At 50.3% G+C, this 20,042-nt stretch overlaps 1 protein-coding gene across 2 annotated transcripts in view; it reads right to left on the bottom strand.

Annotated features, from left to right (window-relative positions):
- Window positions 1-19,724, bottom strand: part of LOC101801872 (unconventional myosin-X) — an 84,824-nt gene extending 65,100 nt beyond the window's left edge. Inside the window, exons 1-3 of one of the 2 annotated variants that reach the window (XM_038182119.2) lie at window positions 19,537-19,724; window positions 7,301-7,399; window positions 3,092-3,250 (exon numbers count right to left, since the gene is read on the bottom strand). In XM_038182119.2, the coding sequence (XP_038038047.1) occupies window positions 3,092-3,250; window positions 7,301-7,399; window positions 19,537-19,557 (279 nt within the window). In that variant the 5' untranslated portion in view covers window positions 19,558-19,724. Of the gene's footprint in view, window positions 1-3,091; window positions 3,251-7,300; window positions 7,400-19,536 lie in introns of those variants that run through there. The other variant, XM_038182121.2, reaches the window with a different exon arrangement.
- Window positions 19,725-20,042: the final 318 nt, after the last annotated feature.

The following is a 20,042-nucleotide window of genomic DNA, read 5'->3' as shown; positions in this document are numbered from 1 at the left end:
ATTAGGTAAAAAGCCTTGTGGCCAGGGACAAGATCTAGTCTTATGTCCAAAATGTGAACTATCAGTCACCACATATGGATATAGGGATATGCATGCATCTACTGGATAAGCTGTAAATGGAACACGTGGTGCTGAGAAAGACACATGCATTCTCCCTTCCAAATGAAATCTGGGGACATACTGCAATGCTACGCTCCGAAGCCAGAAGCCAGACTGACAAGATGCTGTAATCACCAAACTATATGACTCATTTATTAAAGCAGCAATCACAGATCATCAGGGAAAAAACATCACCTAGACCTAACTGCATTATCAGCAGTATCCGTATGCGCAGACTAGCATGGAACAAGTCTTGAAGATCAACTCATACGGAACTTTGTAGGCAGAAATAAAATTAATTGGCAATAGAAGCAGTAAGCAAGCAGATGATCTTTGCAAGAAAAGTGGGAGGAAATAGGAAAGCACTAAGAAAGAGAAAATGGATTAGGAAAGAGCACTGTACAACCAGCTGAGCAACAGATACTGTGTGGAGACTGCATAACAGAGATGTCCAGAAATCCATCCTAACTCTTCTCCCAAACCTTCACAGAGCTTTTTCCTCTCATATGTTTTACTCTGCACTTCCCACTCTATTTTCACCTCTCCCATGGAACAGAGTTCCTGCCGCAGCCCTTCCCAGAACTTCCACTGCAGCCATCTCTCAAAGGTGTTTCTAGGAAACTTTTCCATTTCCCAGTTGCACTCTTTATTACCTGAAGCCCCTTATAGATTACTTCTGTTCACAATTTATAACAGCAGTAGCATTTGTGCATCAACCAGGTACATACTGGCCACTGTATTAGCAAGGAGTGATCTTCCCCAGGGAACTCTGCAGAGCAGGACATGCCATGCTTGGCTTGTCTACATCTCAAGTCCTACAAGGGTGGTTAGACATGGCAGAGCTAGAAACAGCACAAAATGTGATGGTCCAGCTCCTGGCTCATTTATACATCACTAACATTATGTTGGATATACTTTTTTAAAGGATTCAGGAAATGCAGTAATGAAAGGGGATTGCTAAATGCTGCAGGCTGTTGCTGTGCTCACATAATTTTCTGAAACAGCTTGGTAGAGCCTGAAAAAAATGTCTTTGGAGAACAAAAGATATCAATTTGACATCCTCTAATTATTATTATTACCCTAATTAATTAATATTATCATTGCCCAAATTACTATTATTATTAATAATTTATAATTATTATGTTAATACTGGTGTTTCCAGGTTACCCATTCCTTCAGTGCTTTTGTTTTCCAGAAAATGATGATATTTCTCACTTTTTTCTGATCTCTGTGATTTCCTTTGAGGTATTTTCGGCCCTGACTGATAGGCATAACTCCACTCAGTCCAGCTTTACCTGCAGCCTTAGCCTACTACATTCAATCTGTTGAGAGTGTTGAGGAAGGTATTAAATAAACTCAGACACTCATTTCTGCTATTGACAGATCACTGCAAATCATTAGGTGGCACTACAGCTGACATTCTCAACTTTTGCTTAGCTGAAAACCGCACACAGCAGCGCTATGGCAAAACTAACAGGCAGTGATGGGGTGACTGCAGCATTAATGCCTGCACCACAGAAACGCATCGCACGTGTCAGGTTTGGTGCCCGCCAGGTCAGGCAGTGCACAACCATACACCAGACACAGTCCCACTCAAGGAGGGGCTCGCAGTCCTTCACTGAGGTGCTCCAGAAGTCAGGCCCTTTGTCAACCTCCAGGACACTCAGATCTGAGGCGTGCAGCCGAGATGCATACACTAGGCACAGGTGAAACATGCTGTGACACCTGAACATTAACACCTTTACACACGGCTGGCGGAGGCACGGAGCTGGAAGAGGAGCAGGAGTGACAGAGCAGTGCTAGAGGCTTACAGAGGGAGGGTCCTGTGACACGGCCACAGAGCACGTGGTGTGGCATTTCTGGCGCAGGGCACTGACTGAGAAGGGAGACAGCCCTGCCTCATGTTGCAAAGTGTGAGGGACAGCAAACGGGAGATGGACACCCAAAAGGGTGGCCAGGTTCACTGGCAAAGAGCTGCACAGACACACTGCGGGTGCCAAGCGCTGGCCAGGCAGAGCAGCAAGGCTCTGCCCCAAGTGTGTGCACATGGGGGCTGTGCTGAGAGACAGCAGGCACGGGTCTGCAGAAACCAAAAAGGATGCGCAGCATCTTCCACATCCCACTGCGGGAGATGTTTCAGAAACCGGGTCACTTTATTGATCATTTCCTGGAATACAGGTGCATAGGGTTCGGTTGCCTTGGTAACAGTTGCCACGCAACACAGATTTACATTTTTCCTGTCATAATCTGAAAAACTCTGGGTACACATACAGGATGGACAGGCAAGATAAGGGTAAAGAAGGCCAAGGCAGTCTTCACAATATTTCCTCCTTGTCCTCTCCAAGCCTCACCAGAGCACACTGCCACCCCAGCAGCCTCACCCCTGGTGTGCTTTCCCCAACACGTCCCTCCCCTGCCACTTATCTCCTTCCTGAGGGCCCAAGAGGGAATCAGGACATGTTCTGGGTATTCACTGTGCAACTCAAAAAAGACATAACTGCTTCTACAAGCAGAAGAAGTAGGCAACAGGTTTGCTTTCCTAGTTCAGTTGGGCTCTTTGTCCAAATCAGGAGGGTATCTCAACAACAGCATACATGTACATCCACTGCACTTCCCAGTCTACTTGGCCATCTGTAACCTCTGAACTGCACCAACAGGGAACCTGGGGAACATGAACACCAGCTGGTAAAACACGGATGTTCATGGAGGATACAGAACTGCACAATTACCACAGATCCTAGAGCTTCTAGGATTTTTGTTCATGTTTGGGAAGTTCTTCTACATACGCAAAGAGGCCTCTCTGGTAGGGGTAGGATCTCACAGGGCTGATGGAGCTGGCAAGGCACAAAGCAGAAAAAAATCTCCCCTTTTATCCACATGAAACAATGCTCAGGAAACAATGCTAAAATCAGTATTTCCCATGAAAGGTGGCAGCCCCAAAGGTAAACAAAAATCGTCATCCTGAAGGGATGTGGCCCAGTCGAGCACTTACATAGATGTTACCCTGCTGGTAGCGCTGGTGCAGGTTAAGCAGGATGGCAGCTTCATGCAGATCTCCCAGCATGGACATGTCTTCTACCCCATCGATGCTGGTCTGGTGCATTGGCAAGACCTTTTCTCTGGAAAGGGAAGCCTTGGGGCACTGGAACACCTGGAGGAATGGGGAGAAGGACAAATAAGAGCATGCCACCTGGCCATACAGTCTGATTTCCTACCAGAAACAAGTGCTTTTCCACAGCTTTATCCTTCAGCACTGGAAAAGGAAATGAATAAGGCACGGATCCGTTCCCTATTTTTATATTAGTAGTTCCTCTATTCCTGTTCCTACCTATTTGAGTTCCTTGGCCAGAACCCATGGAGCACACACCCTTCCTTTGCTACTGGGTTGTTCTCTCACCTTCAGTGCTGCCAGGAACAGACCAATACAGGGCTACCTGATTTCTGCTGAAGTCCCCTTAGCAGGAGCAGGGCCCCGTGAGGTGCACCAGGCTAGGCACGTAGCACACACCGTGCTCATGCTTGTGGGCAGTGGTGGCAGCTGCTCCCAGGAGACCAAGAATGGTCTTTCAAAGAAGCACAGGGGGATCACGTCTCTGTAGCATGGTCTAGGCAAAGATTATTCATGTTCCAGGTTTGGCCCTGGAGCAGACAGTGTCTGGGAGAGGGAGAGGATATTGTGTTGAGGGCAAAGGAAAGCAGAGGCAAAGCAGCTGAGAAGCCAAAGGAGTGACATCCTGTGTGCATGCTGGCATGGACATATGTGATGTGGCTTTCAAAGTGTTTGTACAATGACATCTATTAACTTCTGTCACTGCTCTGGGAAGTGTCTTCTCCTCTGTCAACACACTTGCAATCTTCCTGCCTCAATTGCTGCAACCTTCTTCCTGCTGAAGCTTCCTCCTCCTCAATAACCCACTCTTCAGCTATCGGGTCATCTTCTTCACCCCCGTTCACACAGCTGAGACTAAATTGCTGTTCCCCTCCACCATAGCCACATCCCAGCCCTCATTTCCTCCTCCTCAGGCACGACGCTGGCATTTCACAATGCTATTTCAGTTGCTTCCCACTCTTGGATTCAACCGTGTGCCATCTCCCACCCATCCTCCCAGGCTGCGCTAGATAGCCAGACCCAAGCTGTGCAGATGGGACACTTCACACAGGCAGCCTGGAGGAGAAGCAAACTGGCCCGCAGTAACCTTTCCAAAGTAACTTGGGCTTTTCTTTCCCTTCTGAGGCCCCAGGCTCTATTTCATCTTCATCCCTGCTTCTCAGCTCAGCAGGTGCCACCAAAGGACCTGACGGACCCCACAGAGAGCGAGCCCACGGTGTATAGCATGGATCTCAGTGCTTTCTCCTGCCTGCTCCCTTGCAGTCCTCGGGCTGCTGTAGCTGCTAAGGAGAGGCCAGCCCGGCAGCTGGAAGCTGCAGACAGAATCAGGTCACCCTGCCCCCTCCCAGCCACCTCGCCAGAGCTGGAGCTGCGGCAGGGAGCTCACGGCAGCAGCACCATGCGGGCACCCAGACAGTGCCCCTTACAGCACCCTACCCGCACTGCTGACGGAGCAGGAGAGGGATAACCTGCTGCAGGACCTTTGTCTTTGGAGCAGACACTGCATACGCTTCCATGGGAGAAATAGGGGAGCAGGTTGGCAGAGTGGGACAGAGAAATTTGGGGAAGAGTACAAGCTACAGAGGTACGTGAGGAGCAAAACCACTACAGCACTTTCAGAGCATGAGCCAGCAAACCTCCCCGCCCCTCTTCCCTCTGCTGACTTGGACTGATTTTGGAAGGGGACAAGTCCAAAACGGTATGATGCGATCTGCCTGGCAATTACTCATTTACCACCACACCGTCAGCACTTGTGGCTATTTGGGCCAGACAAGAAACAATAAAAAAATGTCTAGGGAAAAAGCTGAGTGCACAAGTGTCTCAAAAGATAGCAGACGTTTGGCAGCACCTGTGCCAAGAGGCTGCTATGTCTGAACAATAATTGTGCGATGGGTCAGAGCTTGTTTACTTCCTCCTGTAGAAAAAAAGAAGAAAATGGGACCCTGAAGAGTAACACAGCCCTGAACACAAGGCTAAATGATTAGTCAGGACTAGATCATCATCTATTAACCCTGTCTTGAGGCTCTTGATAGTGATTATACATCATCCCTCCCTACAGAAGAATCTGGTCCAAAATCCACAGTTGCACAGGTGCTCTGGTAGGACTGTAGCAAAGCCACAGCAAGAGGAGTGCTCATTAGCTCTGGTACCCTCTGGACAGAAACACTGCTCACGCTTCCTCAGGTGGAAGCTGGGTCCTCCAGCCCCATTGGGATATTGGAGGGGTTTTCTCCATGCCTGTCAGAGGCATGTGGCATGGGAAGAGCTTTCAGGTCTTCCCTAGCACTGGGAGAGGGCTGGCTTTTAGCCTGTCCTCTGGCTTCCAGGGTGGACACGTTTCCTGTCTCCATATCACCAGGGATCATTCAGGGTCCTGGGGACAGGAGACGTGTTTTTTTGTTCCGCCCATTGTTGGGCCAAAGGGGTTTTCCCCAAGAGGAGCTCTGACGTTTCAGAGGCACAAACGTGACCCAGACGCGATGACTCTCCACCCTTAGAGTTTGCAGGGTGCTGCACTGACTGGCCAGCCAGGCCCTTTCCCAGGCCAGGAAAGAGGCCTTCACTACTCCCCCACTCAGTTCTGGACTCCTCCATCAGCCTGGAGCACAGTTCAGAGGAGCACCCTCCTCGCCATCCTGCCTCAGGTATGGTAAGCCAGGGCTGGCTTCAGTGGTTTGCACTACTGAGCTGATTCCCCTGGCTGATTTTCCCTGAAGCAAGTGAGAAGGCACAGACAAACTGATCTCTCAGCAGAGCTGCCTCTGGAATCCCCCTTTTCCAAAACCAGCTAATGTTTAAATGGAAAATTATAGGCATTAACAAGCAGTTCCTTATTAATTTGGGAAGAAAAATACCTTTTAGTCTTCTAACTACAAACAAGCCCTCAAATACCTCATGGGTATTTCACAACACAACCAAAGATTTCTGTTTTCTCCCCAGTGATGAAGTTTTCCTCCTCAACCCCAAATTCACCCACTAATGTGACCCTGAGCACACAAGCAAAGCTCCCACCCAGCATCTGTTATGTTTATTCATAAAGCTTCGGGCTGGTCTGTCTCCAATGCAGTTTCCAATCTCTTGTGTTTCATAAGCGTCGGCTCCTCCTTTCCTTCCAGGAAGTCACATTTCTGATGGATTTGTTGCTTGAGAAGTTTTTAAAGAAATAAAAACAAATGGCAAAGGCCCTGAAGTGTAAGACTGGACACCTTACCTCAGAGCTGCAGCGAAGCTGGGCCAGAGCAAGCACGGGGACACTAGATTTAGAGATCAACTGGCTCATCCAGTCCAAACCCAAATGAAGATATTTTCATCTGAGTTTTCAGCAGGGATAAGACAGACGATCCCTCCTAGAGTTACCAAGCAATAAGCAATGAAGAAGGAAGGCAAGGGAAGCACACAGGACAGGTCTGTGGAGGGCACTGACTAGAGAAAGCCCTAGAGCCACCACCGTGTGCTTTTTCCTGCATAAGCCATAAAGCACACAGCCAAACTTGACTAAGAAAAAAACCCTTGATGATGGCAGTTAATAGTTTTCCCAGGGTTAGCAAGCCGAGCTGAGTCACCGAGGATTAGGACAGTCCCTAGGGGTCACTTCCTACCAACAGAACTCCACAAGCACTGCAGCAGGCACACCGGGGAATTGCGAGGAGCACAGGGCTGGAAATAGGGCAGGGAAGAGGTTTGTTCCCCATTGCTGGCGGAGAGCAGGCAGAGCTGAACAGAACAGCCCTTACAGCCACATGGATTGGAAGAATTTAATCGTAGCAGAAAGGGTTGATTACCTGGTGGGGCTGCATCCTTCCTAGGAGCCTTTTGCCACTATGATGGCACCATTAATGCAGCTTCATCAGAGACGGCACAAGAACAGCCATGCAAAGGGAGGTGAGTGGACAAATGAAGAGAAGAAAGGGAGACCAATCTTCTTTCTAAGCTTAGTTAGACCTTTGGCATGGTTTATAATAGAGTTGGGATACTTTTCAGGCAGTGGCAGCACTTGAACTGATACATTTCCTTTTAACATAAATATGCAAGATCATGAACTCCATCTTGCAACTTGGTGTAAGCTACAGCCTCATGCAAACCTCCACTTACCGTGCCATAATCTGAGGTGAAGAGCACGTTTCCATCGGCGCATGAGCCAACAGTGCATGGCTGCAGCTGGTCCTGCTCCCGCAGCCATACCCTGGCACCCTGCAAAAATCAGAAAACCTCCCATTAGAAAGAACTGCAAGGTCTGCACGTGGGGTGTGAACACCCAAGCAGAGCTGGAGGAAGCTGCAGTGTTCTAAGGCTACTTCCAAACTGCAGCTGCTTACAATTTGTAAGTGAGTCCTATTGAAGTTTTCAGGGAAGCTAGTTTGAACTTCTTCAATACAACATGAGAGGAACAAAAAGCAGCTTTAATGAGCTTCGTGAAGAAACCAACATAAGGAAACAGCAGTTTTTATAGAAAGTAATGGAAAGATACAAACACAGAGTAGTGGGTTAGACTGTCTAAACATTTTTCAACTTAGAATAGCAGGTCATCAAAAGTCATGCTATAATAATAATAAAAATTTAAATAAAGCCTGTTTACAATTTCATACACCCACACGTCATTGTAGGTCAAAATGCTCTCAGAAATCATCAGCCAAAGCTAAGCAGATTTCACAGAGCTTTCTGCTTTCCTCTCTTGCAAGAGTTTCCTTGGGTAAGTGACACAATTTGAGTGTTTTTCTGATGTATATATACACTGATGTACATGTGATGGCCCTGACGTGTATAGTCTCACACACACACCACGATATCTTAAATTGCTCAGTGTCTCCCCAGACAACCCTGAGGACAAAGGCAGACTTCTGGTAACACGTATTTATGTCCAGTCCAAGTTGATTCTCAGCCTTGTGTTTCAAGACCTCAATACACAAAGCCAGGCTGTGTCACAGGAAAGGATGGGTGAATGGCTTTGCTGCAAAAACCTGGGCGGAGGGGAAGGTCCAGGAGAAGGTGTCAGGATGTGAGCAGAGATCAAAGTCTGGGGCTCACCATACCAAATGTAAATTCCATCTGCAGCAGCTGCTGCAAAGGCAAAGCTGTATGAATTGCATGGATCTTAAGTTAAGAAATAGATTTAAGAATTACTGCTAAAAAAGTATTAGAAACTAGGCTTGTGGATAAGAAGTCCTTGGATAGGATAATAGAAAAAAGGGGCTCAAAATACAACTTTAATGGATGCCAACTGACATACAGGAAGAAGTGTGTGAGTTTCATTTGAAAACTTTCTAGTTACATAGAAACACAGCCACCTGGCCTCCTAGTAGTCATCACTGCCCTGTGGCCACACCAAGCCACCTCTGTCACCATGCAGATGATCTTCAACTTTACATGTTTATTTGGGCTAGGTAATAAAAAGGTCACAAAGACCAAAATTACTTTAGCTTTTTGATGGAGCTTTCACCAGAATCATGCCCAAAATGGTATTGTGCAAGTAAGCAGCCAGTCAGCACCTAGAAAAAAGAGATAAAATGCAAGAAGAACAAGCTGCCCCACCAGATACAGTCTGCATTATGCAGAATTAGGCACAACATCAAACTGCTCTTCAGTTATCGCAAACCAATATGTTCTGTCTTCCCATAGAAATCAAACTCTGCTTAGCTAGGTATTCAGAAAAAGCCAAAGTGCTGAACTGTTCAGGAATATTAAGGACATCCCGCTTTTTTCAATCGATTCATAAACCTACTTTCTTCCTAATTTGTTTTATAACCCTACGATATTGATTATGAAAGCCCTCTTAAACATGTCAGCACCATTACCTCCTTGTTTATAGGCTTACTATATTTGAAGAGATATGATATGATTTCCATATTACATTAGACAGAATGTGGAACAATAGTTTATTCTTACTAGTTTATTTTACTATTTTTAACTACTTCGGTCACTTTTAATACTTTAAGACCTTGGATTTTCCTTTCTGTAGAAGATATACCTACTGACCAACCTCCAGCCCTCCCAGGTAAGGAACTGGTTTTAATGATGCTAAGGAAGCTGGCATAATTCTAGCTTCACTGCAATGTTCTCTCCTAGATTTCCCACAGCAGGCAGACTGATTTCACATCACTAGATGAATGAAAAACACCGTTTCAAGGATGTATGCCAATGTGAGAATTGTGTGTGAAGCTCAGCCCTCATAACCGGTGAGCAATTGAAATAGAGAAGTGTTTTCTTAATGTTACAGATTCGAGTTTCAAGATCGCAGAGAGATAGCAAGCAATTCATTGAATAAGGAATTCGAGGGACTGTTAGAGATCTTCGCAACATCCTCTTATATTTTCTGGAACTTGTGATGCTTGAGACAGTGTCCTGAAGTACCCAGGCAAGACACTGGTGGTTAGAAATCATCCATGTCCCAAATCATATTCAGACTCTTCACAAACATCCTCCACTAACACATGTTGCTGTTCACATCATTTTCACTAAAGGCTCCTAGCTACCATCACAGTATCAAGAGCAAAGAATCATCATCAAAAACCTGAAAATACATTCCTGGAGTTCCCAATAAAGAGCAAGATGAAAGAGAACCTTTTCTAATACACGTAGCACATTCTCAACAGTGCACTCTCAACAGCCAGCAGACACCACTAACCCACACAATCACAGCTGGGGGCTCCATTAGTCAGGAGCTGGACCCACACCCTCCCCTGCACACACGCACAGCATTAGCAGCATGCCTTCCTTGCAAGACCTCGTGCACAACTGCAGACAAAGGGAACCCGGGTTACACACACTTCCTAATCCCTAAACTCAGAAACTAGTTTGGAGGAATAGGCAGCAGATGATCAGCCACACAAGAGGTGCTCCACAGGCACCAACTCTGATTTTTTATTAGGTATCATTTAGAGGTGAGAAGGAGGGAGACAGTGTGATCCCTCTATCTTTGACTCCTAGAAATTATCAGAAGGTCCAGACTGACTCAGTTCCCTTTCCCAGCAGAAGTCCACGTACAAATATAGTAAGAAATAATCCCAAAAGCAGAAGACCTACTTCTCATGTTCTACAAACTTACGGGAGATTCTTCTCCTTCATGCTGCCCAAGAGCAGAAGGCAAAGCGATGAAACTCCCAAGCACTAGGGTATTTCAGCTGCCCAGGACTTACTTCAGTCCACTTTGATGTTTCAGCAGTTTTCACAACAGCAATTGCCTCTGCCCAGTAGAAGTGCACTGCACCCATTTATTTTGTTTCCAGAAGGAGCATCATGCTGAGACAGCCTGACTAGGAACCACAGAGCAAATTATTCTAACTTCTGCCCAGTATAACACCCATTTCCTGAAAGACTGAGTTTGTTTTAGTGCATCTTCTTCCCTCAGCCCTTTTTTTCTAAACATGAAATTCCCCAAGGAGCCCTGACTAAATACAGAAACAGATGGTGACACCAAAGAAACTGCCCTCACATCGTTCCCCTCTCCCCCAGTACCATGCATTTCATTGATCAGTTGAAAGGATTAAATTGAGCAGAAAACTTAAGAACTGCCATGTTCTTAAGCTTCCATGGGAGCTAAGCTTCCATGGGAGAAGCAAGAGAAGCAAAGCAGAACAGCAATCTGCTGGGGTCAGGTGAGTCCCAGCTTCCGCAGGCGATACAGATGATGGGAAAAATCCTGCTCTCCAAGCACAAGATGGAAAAAGCTCAGTTTTTTGACTGGGATAGAGAAATTCTTACCTGCATCCAGAAACAAGACAGTATCACAAAAAACGAAGCGACAAGCAATCACTGATTTGAAAAGAATACATTAATGGACAGCTAAGGAATAGAGTGATGATTTTGTGTAACTGTTTTCAAATGAATAAAACTGGTAAAATACTAAAGATATTTAACTTCAGTTCCTTTTATAATGAGAATAGTTCTTCCCCTCCTGATTCCTCTTCTAAGTAGGACTTTGTCAAATCACCCCAACACCCTCAAGCAGAGCAAGAACAGCAGCTACTGAAAGAAAGAATTAAGTAGTAACGTACCAGAGTTCCTGTACCAAGAGGTCACTTGGATATTAAACAAACTCAGAGACCAGCATCCTCATTCCTACGGTCTCAGTGACAATCTGTCCACGATCTGGCCTTACCACAAAGTGCATAGCAAAGCACAATCCTGAAAACTGACACCATAACAGGGAGTTATAATTTAGAAAATAAAGTTGCTTGCATACCAAGAGCACTGTTTCATCAGCCCTGTCTCACGCTCACAGTGTTGTCTTTTACTGAGGACAATGAACTCTAGGACAACATTTTTTTGTTCTTAGAGCACCTGGCACTTTAGGGTCCTTGACTTGGAAATCCTTGCGCACGATCCTCCCTCCTTGTGCACAAATCTGTGCAGCTCCCAGGAGCAATTTGCTTGGCAGGGGTGCATCAGGTGGGTTTATCAATGGTCTGGGAGTTACTCAAAGAGGAAAAATGCTTTTGGCTGAAAGATATTTTCCAGAGAACGAATCATGCAGACAACTGCCCAGCTTGTTTCCATTATGGCATGTTTTTGTGATGTTGTCTTTGTGAATGAACAAGGCTCTCAGCCTTCAGACCTATCTGCAGAGATATATTATTAGAGGCCAGCCCTTGCAGGGCCTTGGTTTGGGCCAATTCCTCCATCAGCTATTCTGCAAGGGGCAGGGATGTCTCAGAAAAGGACTCCCCTGCACTGTGAGTCCAAGATAAACACCACTGTGGGTGCTGTAAGTTTTTCAGCTATATCTGTCATTGTGTATATGCATACCTTTGTCCTGAGGCTGTTCAGTAGGTATTAGATATCCAAGCCTTGTGTTTTCCCTGCCGACAGATCCATATGCTCCTAGGCTTGGAAGCAGCATCGTGCAAAGTCAGCTCTCTTCCTGGCCTCAGTGGGCTTTGTGGTTGAAAGCCAGGCAGCAGCACTTGGGCTGGAAAGGCCCGTGCCATGCAGACAAAGCCAGGCTCGGGTTTCAATAAATGCACTTTTCAACAGATTGATCTAGATGATCATGAATAAGTGATAGGACAGAAATGAAGAGACTTAGCTAATGGACAAAAGACTGGTGGGGAGGGGGAGTCTGTGACACCCTAGATCCATATGGGAAGGGATGCAGAAACCCTGCAGCGTTTCTTGTGTCAGTCTGACATGAAGTCACCTAGACAGTCCCTAGGTTAGGTGTGACCGGCAAGAGTGGTGCCTCTGGGGGCCTGGGGCAGCCCAGGAGACCACAGGTGGAGAGAGACAGAAGCAGGAATGGCCGAGCCAGCAGCAGCCAACATGGAGCAGCTGGGAAGAGCAAAAATAACAACAAAAAATAATTTACTTCTTGTAAGGCACAAGGATGACCTGCTGTGAAGCTAGGAAGGACTGGATCTCACCTGGGAACATGCCGTGGTTGCAGCCCCACAGGCTGTACCCGTGGGGCTCAGGGAGCTCCATGGCCAGCACAGCTCCTGGGGTCAAGCACAGCTCGTGGGGCCAAGACCCAGCTCAGCCCCTGGCTCAGGCAAGTTCAGTTATCAGCCCTGCTCCTTACTAATTAACGGGAAAAGCCCTCAACATGCCAGCCAATCTGCAGAATAACAGCTCTGCGTTATCAGGAAAAGGTTGCACGTCTTAAATCCTCTCAGAGCAGTTTGTCACTTCTGGTCACTTTTGTACATGCACCGATTGCCACCCCTCTCGCCACCCCCTCCCATCTGCTCTGCGCCTCTCTCCTCCCCCAGTTTGGCTGCTGCACTGCCTCTCTCCTCCTGCACGTCTCCCTGCCTCAGATATCCCCCAGGATATGCCTGCTCCTTCAAGGCAAGAGCAGCCACCCGCTGCAGCAAGCACACCGGCTCCTCGCCACCAGACAATTTGACCAACGGCTTCACAGCTGCAGCTGGACTGAGGTTTCCCACTTGTCCCCAGCATAGCTGTGCCCAAGGCCCACCAGGGTCTCACAGCTTTCCCTGTAATCACGCCAGCATCACAGCACCTGCTGCAGGGCGGTGAGTCTGTGGGTGCCGAAGGCAAAGGGGCCGTGGAGTGACCATTCATCTCAGTGGCAGTGCCTACGCCCAGATGTGACACTTAAGCAGGAAGGCAGTTTTTATCTAAACCAGAGGAAGGTCAGAAGGGGTGGTTTCAGCCCATCCTGCTGCAGATGACAGCACAGCTGCCGTGTGAAGCTGGAGACGGTGACAGCGTCACCTTCTCTCCGAAACCCACTCAACACTGAAGCACTCTTGCAGCACTCTCATGGCATTCAAGATCCACAGAGGAGAGCTCAGGGCCTCACGAGGACACAGCAGCCTGTCAAAGAGAAGCCAGCCCCAGCGTCTGTGCAATGCATTTTGTAAAACTCTCAGATGAGGGCCCTGAAACTATTTCTTCAGCAGTTTCTGTTAAGCATAAATCGGGATGATGGCCAATACCTTTCTGCATCTTGCCACATCCTTGACTCCAGTGATTCCCTGCCATGCAGAGCTGTACCAGCTAGATTATATGGAAAAGCACAGTTTTTAAATCAGTCTCATTCCCATGAAGCAGAAAATCCCCTTTTCTCCTGGTTAGAAGTGGAAGAACAGAGGATCCCAATCCACCTTCTCTGTCTCATCCATTATTTTCTGCTCTTTTGCCATGTCTCTCCCTATTTGTCATCTCACTAATAAAGTATTCTCGGGTGTTTCAAACTCTTCACGTGAGACATTTTCCTGGTGTTTGATCGTCCTTGGTGTCCTTGCCTCAAACACCATGAAAAAAGCAAGTGGAGTGCCTCTGAACTGCACTTTCAGCCAATCTGAAATAAGGGTGGAAGTGGAAAAAAATAAAATAAAAAAAAGGGGAACAGCCCATATAAGTAAGATGTTGGGAAACAGAAAAGACGGCAGAGTCTGAGCTTCACTACTTTCTCTTCTAAAATCACTGGGGACAACAGCATGCGCTGGTGGCAGTATCCAGTTACTAGATGGGGATGAGAGCGTTGTGAGTTACAATGGAGACATGCACAAGTTTTTAATAGGCAGCCCTGGAAAGCACCCCTCTTGCATCACATTGAGATGATGATGAACTTTCCCATATTCTAGTAAACGGAAAGGACACAAAACATTTTAAAAATCAACAGGTCCAAGCATTCCCAGAGATCTGAGTAATAAAGTTTCTCAGCAGCTGATATTCATTTTTGATAAGCCTGGAAAAGAAGAGGAAATTCCATGAGACCGGAAGGGTCACAGCCTAAATGAGGGCTCTGGCAGGATTATCCCAAGTAGCCATGGGTTGCTTAACCTGACAACCCCAGGGAAGATAAAGAGTTTTTTGCCCCCAGCATTTTCAATGTAATGGTAGTGTGGTGTCAATCATTTTCCAGCGCCAGTCAGCACGTGAAAAGATGGCTAGTCAAACAGATTTCTTCATTCTTTTATTAGCATACAAGCATAAGAAATAAACTGGACAGCAATAGACTCTTATAAAGCAGTGTTCTGACAGGAGACAGGCCCTGAAGAGCAAACAGGTGAAAAAGCAGCAAAGGGACATCAAAGCAGTAGTTATGAATGGGGAAAATCATTACCGAGCGAGGGAGTTCCTAACAAAACTCTGCAGGGACAGGGCCAATACTATTCTGTGTTCTCATCAAGGATGTAAAACCAAAAGCAGTGCTGCTAAAGCTGGCAGATGCCAACATCTGGTAGATCAGTAAGTGTCCACAAGGATGAGACCATCAGAGCAGCGTGGATTCCACGCTTGTTTGGACAAAATGGGATTAAAATACAGCCAAACGGAAAGGTCAGATTCAGGGGAGAAGGAATGCAAGAACACTTCAAAGAGAGGAATGTCTACTGGAAAGTCACAGACCCAAAGAGGATTGTGAATTGCTGCACAGAAACTCCCAGGACATTTGGTTGCAACAAGAGCTGATGCGTGTCTGGGGTGGATAAACAGGAGCAAGGAAGTTTACTGCTTACTTAGGCTTTGAGGTGTGAGAAAGAACCCTTTCAGAGAGCATCTAAAAAATGCAGTCATTTCTGCTCTTCAGACAGATCCCTTGTAATGCAAAAGCACTTGTGAAAATGTTAACGTCATTATGTAGATTAGCCAGAGCCAGGGCTGCCCTATCTAGCCCAGACGCTGATAGCACAGGGATGAGAGCAGCATGTGGCCCAGCACGGGCTGCAGCCCTCGCCTCGTCCCTGCACGCTCAGCCCCCTCCTGCTTGCAGACCCCTGCGGCACTGCTGCACTCCCGCTGCCCCTGCAGCACCAGCACACAGGCAGCCGGGGGCCCGAGGATGATTTCTTGCAGGCTGAAGAGATATTTGGGATGGAACAGCTCTCACGAAGCAGAAGCAGGACCCAAAAATGGATGTGGCTGCCAGACACTTCAGAAATGAACCAGGATTTATTTTAAACCCAGGTTGTGTAACCGCTTGAAGAAACTGCAAAAAGCGGGGGATCCTCCAGAAATAAGAAGACTTTCCAGAAAGCGTGATTCAGCCAAATCTTAATCATTGGTTCAATATGCAAGTAAGGGGAATGAGCAGGACTAAGTCCTAACGCCAGGGCCCGAATTTCCACCTCCTCCTCAAAGACACCGATCCCTGCATCTGCGAGAGGCCTCGCCGCTGGTTCACTTCACCCAGACTCGTGTGGCAGAAGTTTCAATCTTAATGATCCCATTTAAATAGCTTGCCCATTTTCCTTAAAGTAAAATGGGAAATAAGACGTTGCGAAAGGTTCACAGTTATGGTGGTACAGCCACGGGAGGCAAGAAGCGAAAGCGGCGTGGCACGAGGAGGGTCGGCAGGCAGCCTGCTTCGTGTGGGCCCCCCTGCACCCAAACTGCAAATTGCTGCTCCTGAACAGGGCAGGGGGTCCTTCTGTCCCACCTCTACCTCCTAACAGCTCTGGGAGGTCTGGGGCAGACACAGCTGGGATGGGGGATTCTGCATGCAGGACATCCGTGCTGAAGTGGTCCCATGGGTATCTTCAAGGACAGCCAGACTTCTCTTTTGCTGAACCACACAAACTGAGCAGAGAGGGGTTGCTCTGTGTCATATTTACTTGGTGACCCTCGAGCGTTACATTTGTAGTGGTCAGCATTTCTCCTCTTCCCAGTCTTTTGAGATCCTCTTTTCTGGGAGGTCACAGTACTCTTGCTAAGCTATCAGGGAGCGTGGTGAGGCGTGTGGTCCTCAGGGGAGGAGAGGCTCGGTGGGATTTCTACCCTGCATAGCAGCCCTGCTGCTGCAGACGTTCTGCCTATCGCTCCTTCCCAAGCTGGCATTTCCCTAAGCCAACAGTTGTTAACACACAGGCCCTCATCTCACCATTATCTGGGAAGACAGCACATCACTCATGGTCAGCGTCATCAAAGTCAGCTGGAGCATTTATTTCCCTGTGCTGCAGACAAGGATCTGCGGGAGGATTCTCCAGGCTGCCTGGCCAGACGCCTCACACATTTTGGGGCCGTGGAGGTGGCTCAGATGCACACATGGTTGTGAGTCGGGCAGCCCCCGTGCTCCAGACAGGCTGCTCCTCCACGGGCTTGTCCCTGGGGCTGGTCCCCATACTATATCCCAGGGGAGCATGGGGTCAGTGAGCAAGGACCATGCCCTCTGTTGGGAGGAGAGCAGAGACCGCCACAGACCTGCGAGACGTGAGCACAGGATCCCCCTGCCTTTCTGCCCCCACATTAGAAAGCTTAAGGACTTTGGCGGATTTATTCTACAACATGGATTAAACGTGCTGCATTTCACCAGAAGAGCCACGAGGAAACATATTTAACCCTTACAAAAGCCAGCACGTCTAGGCCCGTGACAGGACAACGGCGTCTGTGACTCCACCAGATGCTGCTGCCCGGTTCAGCCTGACGTGGGGCCACGCTGCTGGTCACTGGAGAGCAGAAAGGGCCTCAGAGAGGGACGGGATGGGAGCAGCGTCTCCTTTAACCCTGGTCATGGCACTCCTGCTCCTTGGGGAGACTGGAGAGCGAGTCACATCCTCTGTGTCACCCCACATCCTGCCCACGCTCCAGACAGCAGGGAAAGCACCACCCGGCACGGCTGGCCCTGGCTGCAGCCCTTCCCTCCGGGGCCCCTCCTCCCTGAGCGCCAGGCATCTGATGGCAGGCGTGCGTCCAGAGCTCTGTGCTCTGCCACGTGTGGGGATGAAGGGTTTCCATGCCAGGGCATGGCAGGGACAAGCCATGGCAGCATGCATCCCACCAGCTCGCTGTCTGTGGGTTGCAGCCAGAGGAGGGCACGGCCCCTTGGGAAGTCCTGCGGCGGTGCCACGCTGGCACAACCTGCCCAAAGCACCCCCACAGCCAGGACACATAGGCTGAACCCATCATCAAGCCAATTATCATAGGTGGACTTAAAAGCATAAGAACTGCCCTGGTCTCTACCAAGCCGAGAGGGGAACCAGGGAAGCTGGGAAGACAAGCAGCATCCACACCTAACCCCAGACACCAGCTGCGTGGCCCCACATGCTGTCTGAACACTGGCAGCACAGGGTGGGAGCCTGCTGAAGCCAGATCAGCAGCGTGCTGGGGGTTGAGCTATCCATTGTGAGGGATGACATGCATCCCCCGGGACAATCTTGGCTTCTGCTGCAGCAGAAAGCGGTGGAGCAACTCCCTTCTGCTCAGGCGCTGCCCTCCCACCAAGAACCCCCATGGAGAAGGAGGAAGAGTGGCCAGGGTGCAGCGGATGCCAAACATTCCTGCTCCAGGGGAGCCACGATCCCTGCTCTCGCCCCCACTGCCTTTCCTGCAAGGCTCAAGGCTTTCCCACATGTGCTCACTCTGGTTCTCCAGCTCTGGCCACCTTGCTGCACCAGGGTTTGAGCCCGTGACTTACAGGAGATGTAATAAAAGTCCTAGAGAGTCCAGGCTTCAGGACTGCCCGCAGATCTATCCAGGAAATCCCTGTTTCACCAGGTAAGGGCAGAATCACGCCTCGATGTGCGGAGCGGGACAAAGTGCAGAGCACCCTGCTGGGTGCTGCTGCAGACACACACCTCCGGGCATCCTCTCTGCCACTGCCCTTTTCCGCCAGGCACTTCAAGCTCCTTGGTGGCTATTCCCGGTTCCCTGTGACAGAGGGGTGGCCACAAAGGCTCTGGTGAAACGGCCCTTTGGGAGACCCTGGCCTCCATCTGATTAGATCCAGGCTGCCAGGAGCAGCAGGTTAATCAGTTAATGGCTGAAACGATCCTGGGCTATCCGCTGCGCTGGCCTCGGGGCAGCCCCTGCCGTGCAGCCCAGGGGCAGCGGCTCCTTCCTTCCCAGATCTGGGAAAACATCTGCTGCGATAAGGCCAGCGCTTCCTGGGGGAGGGTCAGGCCCCAGCCCATTAGCTGCTCCGCAGGGGCTGGAGTTCCCCCGGCGCACCCAGGGCAAGGCAGGGGCCAGACACTGGGTTTAATGGGCTGGAAACCAATGGGGACCAGAGAGGGGATGCCTGATGGCCCCAGCCCCAAGGCCCCAAACATGAAATGTTCAGAGCTAAGCCACAGACCTCAGGATGGTCCCATGACCCCACAGAGCCACCACGGACGCTCTCGCCAACAGGGCCAGCACAGGCTGCCCCCAGCCTCGCAGGAGACACCCTCACAACCAAAGGCAGCACCAGGCCAGGCTGGCAGCGTGTCGAGCAAAGAGGCAGAGAGCATTTCGGGAGGGCTGGGGCGCACATGGCACCAGCCACGTGCATTAGGGCCGTGCACCTCCGTCTCCCGAAGGCGCGATGGATGGATGCCCTGCGTGCTGCTGCAGAGCACCGGAGGAAGGAGCGCTGCAGGCGCTCGCAGGACCACAGCCCACGTCTTATGGGGACCAGCCTGGCTCCGGAGGAGCCCGCTGGTGTGAAGGTGACTGGGCAGCAGCCCCGGCGAGGCAGAGGTGGAGGCAGGCGCACCCTCACGCCGCACGCTCCCCGGCTCCTGGCCGGCCTCGGCTCTGGCCTGGTGCCACGCGCGGCGAGCTGAGCCGTGACATGCAGACACAGGCAGAAGCAGGCTCCGGACCTTTAAGTCGCCCCGGGGGATTAAAGCAGCATGCGAGCGTCTCCGGGCAGCCATGACTATGGTGCGGCACGCACCGAGCCCGCAGCACGAGCGGCTGCAGCCGCGCATCCCTCGGGCTCCGGCACCCCCAGCCCACGCGTGGGCTCCCGGACCCCACGCAGCGCCCGGGCGGTGCTGGGGAGCCCCGCACGCCACCTCGGAGCGCTGATTAAAATTAAAAAAATAATAATAATAATAAAAGTGAAACTTGGGCTCCGCTGCCGCGGGCAGCATCCTCCCCGCGCCCCCGCCGAGCCGCTCCCTGCGGCGGCAGCATCCCAGCGCTGTGCCCCCCGCGCCCACCTGGCGGAGAGAGGCGTCCATCTCAGCGCTGCATCGCCGTGCCGAGCCGAGCCGTGCCGTGCTGTGCTGAGCCGTGCCGAGCCGTGCTGAGCCGTGCCGTGCTGAGCCGTGCCGTGCTGTGCCGAGCCGAGCCGTGCCGTGCCGGGCTGGGCTGGGCTGGGCTGGGCTGGCCGCGTCCCGCCGCCGCTCGCCGGCCCCGCGCCGCGCTGGCTCCGCCTTGCGGGGAGCGGGGGGAGGCCGGGGCCGCCCCCTCCGCCCCGCCCCGGGCAGCCGGCACCGGAGCGGGGCCGGGGACACGGGGCCGGGGGCAGCCGAGCAAGCGGGGGGCTGCTCCGGGGGCAGCTCGCCCCGGAGAGGGGCAGGGGGCCGGGGGCGGAGGGCAGGGGGGAATAGGGTCGGGAGGGGTCCCCAGCGGCTGTCCCGAGGGCGCTTTGGGGTTGGGGTGCTGCACGGCAGGGGCTGGGTGGTGGGTGCCAAAAGTGCGGCCGGGGAACCTGGTCTGGGGA

This window comes from Anas platyrhynchos, chromosome 7, assembly GCF_047663525.1.
Source record: "Anas platyrhynchos isolate ZD024472 breed Pekin duck chromosome 7, IASCAAS_PekinDuck_T2T, whole genome shotgun sequence".
Taxonomy (NCBI): domain Eukaryota; kingdom Metazoa; phylum Chordata; class Aves; order Anseriformes; family Anatidae; genus Anas; species Anas platyrhynchos.
The sequence above is the reverse complement of the archived record's forward strand: the minus strand, read 5'-3'. Positions and strand labels throughout refer to the sequence as shown.